At 37.3% G+C, this 9,582-nt stretch overlaps 1 protein-coding gene across 1 annotated transcript; it reads right to left on the minus strand.

The window, feature by feature from the left end:
• Positions 1-266: 266 nt before the first annotated feature.
• Positions 267-5,559, minus strand: LOC134619469 (uncharacterized). The gene is made up of 5 exons (XM_063465304.1): positions 5,468-5,559; positions 5,237-5,359; positions 4,932-5,142; positions 3,931-4,103; positions 267-505 (listed from the first exon to the last, which is right to left on the minus strand). The coding sequence occupies exons 1-5, from the start codon at positions 5,492-5,494 to the stop codon at positions 455-457; spliced, it is 585 nt and encodes a 194-aa protein (XP_063321374.1). The 5' UTR covers positions 5,495-5,559; the 3' UTR covers positions 267-454.
• Positions 5,560-9,582: the final 4,023 nt, after the last annotated feature.

Below are 9,582 nucleotides of genomic sequence, written 5' to 3' on the forward strand. Positions count from 1 at the left end.
AAAATGAAAGACTATGCATAAAAATTATTATACTTCTTAAAGAGTTGATACAATTCTTTTGCTTTCTGTGGACGTTTGATTTCTGAAACTAATTGTGGTGGACGAAAAGAACTAGGACACAGGAAAAAAACAAAAACAAATTGTGCACCTTTGCCTGTTAACGTTGACCTCCTTGTTACCAATAAAAAGACGAGGCGTGTTTTTAACCCTGTAACGCCCAAAACATGAAATAACTGCCAGAAAATACTAATTTGTTAAAACCGGAGTGTTTATTGTTTATTACATTTGAAAATTTACATTCATTATGTAGAGGTCTCAGAAACTGTTACAATTTACATGTAAAAAAAAAAAATACACAAGTCTTCCAAAACTCATTTAGAAATAGAATAAATTAAAAAGAAAAAAATTCCCCGCTCGCGTGGAAGGGTGTGTGTAGAGGGTCTGTATTGTTGGTTCAGCTATGCCACCTATTATATCGTTGCCTTGAAGATCTGAGATGAATAATCTGGATTTTCAAAGAAACACACAGAAAATATATATATATGTATATACAAGATACATTGAGGGAATTATGCTGGAAACAAGACTGTCAACTTTGACTGTAGGAAGAAATACCATCAGAGTTAAACAGGAAATGCAGTGCAGAGAAAGAGGGGGTTTGCCTACATTTTCTCAACAACATGAACCACATCAACCAAACTGTTGCATGGGTGCACATTATCAACTGGAGGAAGGCGGTGACATTACTGACTAACAGGAAATGGGGTTTTTACACTAACTGTGTTATTTATGTAGTATTTAGAATATTAGAGATAATGTCAACAGTGACAGTAAGCCATTACTCTAATTATCTGTGTAATCTCTGTCCTCTACTAAAAGATATGCTCCCTGACTTCTTCATTAGTTAGTTTGATTTTTGTGCTAAATGAACTCAGACTATCAACATGAAAAAAGAGCACAGATTTTTATTTTTTATTTTCAATATTAGTTTCTTCTTCACTCACCTCTTTTCACTCTCATGTTTATACACCACTCCACATTTAATCATTAGTCATTATCAAACTTCCCTGACTGTGTGAGCCTGGTTTTGTGGTTTTGCGGTTTCTTCCTGTTAAAAGGGAGTTTTTCCTTCTGATTCTCATGAAGTACTTGCTCTTTACCTTGCAATAAAGTTGCAAGGTAAAGGTGACTGTTGCGGTTTGGCTGTGTATAAACAACAAAATGATAAATGGATGGGTTCTTTTATAGCACTGTTCTTGTTTACCTGAGCACTCAAAGCACTTTATACAACATGACTCACTCACACAAGCACTTTTTTCTATGCTTAAGTGCTTTCTATCTGACATTCACACTCTAATGAATGTATCTAAGATGCCCAAGGATATTTGGCATACCAGAGTGTGGCATGAATGAGACACGGCGGGTCCAGAGAGTGTTGTTTTGAGCCATTTTTATTTGCCCGGGCTGCAGCTCACAAGCTGCCAGCTGCACTTGCAACACACCACAATACCCAATAACCCCTTCTTCCCTGTGTTTTTAACACGGTGGGCGTGATTGCGGATGCCGTGCAGGTGCGTCTGGATCTGTATACTACCATGCTTTTAAATCAAACAGTCAAGATTGAAGTGGCGACTTCTATGTTGAATTCAAGGGGTTTAACAAAATTATTGTATTAACTGATTAGGGATTACAGTTATTTTTATAGACAATCTCCTTCTCTTTTCAGAGGCTCAAAATTAATTGCACAACTGGCACAGGTTTCATGTACAGGTGAGCTCTGTTCCCCTGATATTTCATTGCAAAATGAAGCAGACCTCACATCTAAAGCAGATTTGAAGTGTTGAATTTATATTTGTACAGTTTTTCACTGTAATTTAAAATCTGAGTTCTAAAGAGATGTCAGTGTGGGAGGCCATCATTGGGCCTCTGAATAAATTAAAATAAAAAAGACAGCAAAAAAAAAGTAAGTAAAGGACAAAACTGAAAAATCTGGTACGTTCTTAACAAGAATGACAATGAAGACAACTAAAGTAAAAATTGCAGAATCATTTTCTAGGTTACGATAAACAACTTCACATGAACTAAGTGAATAACACTCTTGAGGATGTAGGCGTATGATTGTTAAAGTCTACAGCTGCCAGTGGAGCCAGGGTGTTTATTGATGATGTAACTGGTAAGTGTACGGAGCTACACTCTCCCCTCAGAATCAGCCAAATACTGCAAAACGGATTCACTGTGGTCCACAGTGCAAATGGATAAAAACCCAACATATACAAAAAAAGTACCCCCAAGAGTTTTTCAATGCAAAGAAATGGGATATTACTCAAGGGCAGGTCAGTCACCTGATTAAGTACAAAACCAAACCCCAAAAGACTCGCAGAGAGCAGCAACTGAAGGCGGCTTGCGTAAAGGCCATGCAGAGCATTTACTGCAGATGACGGATAGTGGAAAGACAAGGATTTAGTGATGTCCATGGCTTCTATACTTCTGTCAGTCATTGACTACAAAAAATGTTCATCCAATAATTAGAGGAATTCCTTATATTTGACATTGTTATTTTGCATCATGATTTGTGAGCCTCTGAAAATTGGATATTAGGAAACAGCTAAACCCTTTGAATTGAACCTGAAAGCCTTCACTTTAACCTCATCTTGAACTTTTCTAGGGGTGGTAAATAAAGGCAAGGACACTTAAAAACATATCTGAGTTTCGAATTTAAAAAGCTGAATTTCTTCTTTACTTGTCTCTGTGGTTTTTTCACACAGTTCTAGTTTCAGCCTTATCTGTTTTTACCTACATATGTTTCCACCAGATGTGTTTCCAGGTCCTTAAAACCACAACGTTTTCAGACAGAATGCGTGAACGTTTCTTTCTTGATAAAAACTGATAAGACATAAATGTTTTAAATGTTTTGCTCCCTCAGCTCAGGGTACACATTCTACTTTAAATATCAGTTTACATGGAAGAAATTTAGCTTCAGCGCTGATTCTGTTTTGAAACCAGAAAAGACTGTGATGTTTGATTTTTGCAAGTGTGTTGAAAATCAAGTCTTATCCCTTTTCTATCTGTTTTGATTAAACTTAGCTAACTTAACCAATAGTTTCTTTCTAAACTGTCTATGATGATTTTTTGAAAGGAAAAAATTAGGTTAGCAATCCCGAGCCTGTAAATTACAGTTGGAGTCCTGTGTAATTCTCTGTTTGCTTTCATTTCACTTTGTTTAGTTTACATTTGGAAACTGTCTTCTCAATAAAAAAGACAGTATTAGTTATTCTGGTAGGCACTGCAAGACCAAAATGTGGTCAATTTTAGGGGCAAGGGGTCAAGTTGCTGACTGTGACCTAGGAAATGGGAAATAATTAATACCTTTATTTTTATTATTTATGAAGGAGCAGGGATGTATGCACCAACAAAACACTGTTTTTTTTAACCACCAACAACGGTTGTTCTTTTCCCCAAAAATCAAAACCCACATTACTGGAAACACTGAGGAAAATTCCCCAAGCTTCATGAGAGATTAGTCATTTAAAATCAACCCTATTTTTTTTTTCTTTAATGTAAATGTGGGTTTTTTGTGTGGGTTTAAACCTAAAGGTATCTATGTTAGCAATAGTAATGCTATTATATAGATGGTTTCAAAAGGTACAAACAAACAATGTGAAACGGTTTAATGTGTCATTAAGAGGTCATGAACAAATGTTTTTGGTTCAGTTGTTACTTAGAAGACTTAGCAACTGTCAAATTATTAAGTGGCTGTGATTATAGAAGTCATTTTTGAATCTATTTACCCCATGGTGTCTGTGATCAGGCGCTAGTGAAATAGGCTTAAAACGGTTTAAGTATCTGAAGTGCTGCGTGTACCAAAACATCCCCTAAATATTTTTGATTAATTTCTCCTCTGTGTGCAGAAAAATAAAAGACTATATTTACCCAGATGACGATTAGAGACAGAACTATTTTGGCCAGGGCCACTGCCGCATAGCCAGCTGTGCTCCACGTGACCGGCAGGTCCAGGACTTGTGTCTGGCAGGGCGGACTGGTCGGAGTTGTCAATGTTGTGTTCAAATAATTCAGTGTTGTCAGTGGAGCTGTGGGCACGCACTCTGTATTTAGACGACATAAAATAAAAAATCACTATAGCACAAAGTGATGTTATTTGTATATCAGTTTGAATAGATTTCAAATTACTTCCGAAAAACTGTGATATCAGTTATGCAGAATTTCTGCATTTGGGTTACAAATGTGATTTAATTATAATTAACATTTTCCCATTAGCAAAATATTTGCTTGAATTAATAAAAGAGCCTGGATGGAAAATATGCTCTTTAAATGTCACGGTGGAAATGGAAAAGGTGTGATTTCTGGAGATGCTTTTCTTGCCTTTTGATGTGGCATCATGACAGTTTGCAGAGGCAAAGCGGGGGTTAAATTATGTAAGATTGTTAGATAACTTCCTGAGACTTGTGTGAGCATTACATGATGCACTATATGATGGCTTTGATGCCACTTACACTTACAGGTCTGCTCAGTAGTGTTTTATACTTTGTTAAGCAATGATGACTTTATTGTGTTATAAAATCATTGTCCCATATGAGGACATATCTGTATATATATTTTACAGTATATTTATGTTTATCATATACAGTTTCATTAACACCTCACTGTACATTTATCAATAAATAAATTTAAATTAGCAAGCATTTGTTCAATATTCACATTTCCTGATAAACCTTTAACATTCTGTATATCCTACAGAGCTTTAACTGCCCTGTACTAAGAAGATGCTTTGCCATAATAAACTCAGTAATCAAAAAGTCTGACTCTGTCTCTCAGGATCAACAAATGTGTCAATGCATTGTCTAGGCTCATATGTAGCTCAGCTCCAATGCGAAAACTCATATTTCTGCCAGCGATATTTAATGAAAGCTTACCATCAACGATCAGGCTGACTTTGTGATTATGGTTTTGACCCCCTACATTTGCGCTGATGACACACTCGTAATCGCCTGAATCGGCAGGTAAAACCTTACGCAGAAGTAGATTCTGCTTCTCCCCAAATGTGACCTCACGAGAAAAGTTGTAGTACATTGGTTCCTCATCCTTTCCCCTCCTGATAATGCCATGTTTATTCCCATTGTTTACCTGTTAAATAACAAACACAAGCAGTTTTGATGTTTACAAAATTTACATCTACAAAATACAATCTACACTTTTAAGCCTGAAGTAAATGACTAACCTTGTACCATGCCACAGAGAGGAAATTGCTCTTTTCAGCAACTGGACACTCAAGTGAGACATCTTCATTGCAGCTTCTTTTGATATCGATTTTACTCTGGCTCGCATAATGCAACAGCAACAGCTGAGATAAACAAACCACGGCGTTCAGAGAGAAGAGAGCTACAGTTTGAATATTTGGAAGCACCTGCAAAAAGTTTTGATGATGCTCTAAAATTCAGATTTAACTCACCTTGATGAGCAATGTCAGCCTGCACATCTTTTACAAGTCAATCAATACTTAAGTTCACTGTAACAAGTGTTTCTCATTTTCCTTGAAAGTGAGTCATAGTTTACCAGTTTCCTGTAAAAGGGGCTTTTTAAGCCGAGCATAATAATGGGAGGTATTTACTGAGTGGAAAAGCATGCCCCCATGTGGTGCAGTGTGTGTGTATGCAGTGTACCACAGTCTTTGCTGCCTTCCTGATTTCTTATTTTTTGCACATTTGTCACACTAACATGTTTTAGATCATAAAACAAAATTAATATTAGACAGAGATAACCTCAGTAAATACAGTTTTTAAGTGATGATTTCATTTATTGAGGAAAAAAGGCTGTCCAAAAATTTTGCCCTTTATGAAAAAGCATACATGGTTTTTTCCGCTCTCGTTAAATCGTAGATTAGCTGTTTTTTGGAAAAGCTGAGTTCAGTTTCAGTAGCCATGTCCAGGCATGATTAATGAGAGAACTGCTGACTCAAGGAAAAGGAAAAAGCTGCACATCATGCCACCATCTGAAGAAACTCAAGAACAGATATGAAACAAAGTCATTGATGTCTGTCAGTCTCAAAGCCACTTCTAAGGCTTTGAGACTTCAGTGAACCATGGAGAGAGCCATGACTAATAGATGGAGAAAACTTTGATAAGTGGTAAGCCTTCCCATGAGTGGCCAGCCTACCAAAATAGATGACTCATCCAGGAGGTCACAAAAGAACTCAGAACAACATCTAAAGAACTGCTTGAACCATGAATTCTGCTCTCTACCAGGAAAAACGTGTCCAGCCGACTGTTTGTACCCTGAAACTCACGCACACCTGGATCATGCGGTAGGACAATGATCCAACACACACCAGACCAAAAAGACAATAAATGAATAAATAAATGAAAAAAAAAACCTCTGAAGTGGCCCAAGTCTGGACTTAAAACCTATTAAGTTGCTTTGGCACAACCTTAAACAGGCCGTTCATGCTCAAAAACCTCCCAGGTGGATAATTTAAAGCAATTCTTTAAAGTGTGGGTCAAAATGTCTCCACAGTGATGTGAAAGACTCATTGCCAATTATCACAAAAGCTTCACTGGAGTTCTCTGCTGCCAAGAGTGGCACAACCAGCTATTAGACTTAGGGGGCAATTACTTTTTGAGATAGGGCCAGGCCAGTACAAAACCTGCATTTTGTACTTAATTGTTTTATCTCTGTGTAACATTAAAATTTGTTTGACTGATTTTATGGTCACTGAAAGCGACTGCATTTATGAAGGCAGAGTCCAAAGCATGTCCTGCAAGGTGAATGGGGCCAGACACACTCACACTCCTCGGTATCGCTGTCTGTTAAAGTCCAGACAATGATAATCCTGCCTCACTTAATAGTCAAAGATAAAAAGTCCTGAAAGTCTAAGATAAAAAGTGCAGCAGACCCAAGTGGATGATATGTTAAAATACCATACAAAAGGTTAAGTCACCCAATTTTGGTTTTCACTATCTGAATGGAGTTTAAAGAGATCATCTGGGATAAAAATGAATTTTTGAAAATAGCGGCAGCACCACCTCCTCGGCCAGAAATCTGAACAGCACCGAAAAAAGAGCAGCGTCGGGGACAAGGTTGTAAAAATTGTGAGACTTTGTTCTCACGATGTCCTGCATAAGAGATAAATATAAAGTCCAGCTTCTCATGTCAGATCAAGTCATTTTAGAATAAAATACATTTTGTGGCATTAATCGCCATCATTTTAGTATAGAGTAATGCAGACAGAAGTAGACCTCTTCAGTCTGTGGAGACACTTGGATTATATACTTTGTGACTTTGAATGAGCTTTTTAAAGTTTAACAAATAAACCAGATGATGCAATTTTTAATAAAATACCAGGTGTATAGTTTGGTGTTCAGTCATATAGCAGTGGTAAAATGTCTGATTTGACTACTGTTAACACTTTCCTGTTGAGTTTATGAGTTGTCAAACACAAGTCATTAGCCAAAGATTTTATTCACTTTGTTTTGTTTCATTTTAGTAAGAAAACTAGCTGCTGCAGGCCAGGTGTCTCCCCTGCTGGTTATTAAAAAGAAAGCAGATTTAGGGTACTCCTGCTCAGCTTCATGTTTCAGACCCAGAAGCCATGATAATCTTTTATACTTTCCATAATTCACACTTTGCTGCAGCTAACTACCGTGTAAGATCCTTTCCTGTTTCCTTTCACTGTTTGTCTTTAAACACTTTGAAACGTGAACACAAGGATTTGTGGTTAACCAGCTTTCCCACCTGAAAACACAGCAAACAATAATACAATAAGACAAAGGAAACCAATTTATGAGCATTATATGTGTAATTACAACATTCACAGTACAAAACATAAAAAAGTTTGGTGCATAACTTGTTGGACAAAGGGACAGTTTTTGTCAATTTGCCTTTAGACACCACTAAAGGTGATTTTAAATCAGCTTTGATTCATAAAGCTTTTATTTTAAAAAATGTATTAAAGCATTAAAGTATTAGAATTAAGGTATGTAAAAAAGGCTGTCATATGAAAAAAATGAGATAAACCTGTCAGAGAGACAGAGAGCAAGAACTAGGACTACTAGGAGTAGCCAAAACAAATGAATGGGCTGGTCAGCTCAGCAACCCCAAAAGACCTGAAAGACCACAGAATCAAGAGACGCCTTCATGAATGGAATTACAGAGTGTTTACGATGAGGTCCAAACCAGTTGTTAAACTCAAGAACTGGAAGGCCAAATTACAGAAGAGTCTGCACAGTCCAGAAATAAAACAAAACAACAACAAAAACAAAAACTTTGGACAAATGAAAAAAAAAGAGGATCTTTATCAGAATGATGGAGATAAAAAAATACAGTATGAAGAAGAAGAAAAAAAGCTCATGATCTGAAACATACCACATATAGGCAATGTTATGGCATAGGCATATATGGCTGCCAGTAGAACCAGGTCACTAGTGTTTTACTGGTGATGCAACTGCTGATAAGAGTAGCAGAATGAATTCGGAAGTGCACAGGGCTGTACTGCTCAGATCCAGCCAAATGCTGCAAAACTGACCAGACAGCTCTGCACAATGCAAATGGGGAAAGACCCAAAGTATACTCCAAAAACAACCCAGGAATCAAGGTAACATATCTCAACCCAACTGAGCATGCTTTTTAGTTATTAAATACAGATTAAATCCACAAAGAACTACAAACAAGCAGCAGCTGACGGTTACTGCAGTAAAAGCTGAGCAGAGCATCTCAACGAACAGAGCATTTTATCATGTCAGTGCGTTCTAGACTTCAGACTTCTGACTGCAGCGTTCAAAACAATGCTCATATGTAAAATGTTGTCTGTCCAGTTAACCTTGAGCCTCTGAAAAAGGGGGAACTTTATATAAAAATGGGTGTGATACTTAAACAGGTAATGCAAGATTTTTTATATAAAATGTCTTAATGTTGAAAATCTGCACTTCAATCACATATTGGTTGTTCGCTTTAAAATCCACTGTGGTGGTGCACAGAGGCAAAATTACAAAAATTGTCTTTGTCTAACAATTGTGGCCTTAACTGTAAAAGGTGTGTGCAGGACCTAATGTCTTGTTGGTCAGTACAGCTTCACCTTGAGAAAAATGTATCACTGACCAGAGGGAAGAATGCAAAACATGTTAGATATGAAACAGATCTTAAGTCGGTCAGTAAGATCTTTCTCCCACAGACAGATTGTCTCACATTAATCACACACACACTCTTATGAGTCTGGCTCATCCTGTTGTTTTTAACACAGGGAACTCCCCATTGTCTTCCTTGAAGCATATTATTTGTATGCGTCGCTCTTGTTGACAAAGGAGGTCGATATATGGTTATTAATAGCAGGCTCGCTTTATGGAAAAGGGAAGCGTGAGGTCTTTGGATTCCACCATCTGCATTAAACAATACCTCATTCAGCAGCAGCTGGCAAAGGGACATAGAAATTTACTGATGTTACGGCAGAACATTGGTGGAAATGAGGATTTTCTCTTTTTTTTCTTTCTTTTTTTTTTGGCCGCTTCCTATTGGACACCAGTAAGTGCAGCTGCGAGCGGTTTCAGATCTGTGACAGGGAATAATCCCAGCATG

Source organism: Pelmatolapia mariae, linkage group LG20 (genome assembly GCF_036321145.2).
Source record: "Pelmatolapia mariae isolate MD_Pm_ZW linkage group LG20, Pm_UMD_F_2, whole genome shotgun sequence".
Classification (NCBI taxonomy): Eukaryota; Metazoa; Chordata; class Actinopteri; order Cichliformes; family Cichlidae; genus Pelmatolapia; species Pelmatolapia mariae.

Coding starts and splice junctions, on each gene's coding strand:
- LOC134619469 (XM_063465304.1), bottom strand. CDS start 5,494: ATGTGCAGGCTGACATTGCTCATCAAG. Junction 5,360..5,467: donor GGCTGACATTGCTCATCAAG/GTGAGTTAAATC, acceptor TGTTTATCTCAG/CTGTTGCTGTTGCATTATGC. Junction 4,104..4,931: donor AGTCAGCCTGATCGTTGATG/GTAAGCTTTCAT, acceptor GTCTAAATACAG/AGTGCGTGCCCACAGCTCCA.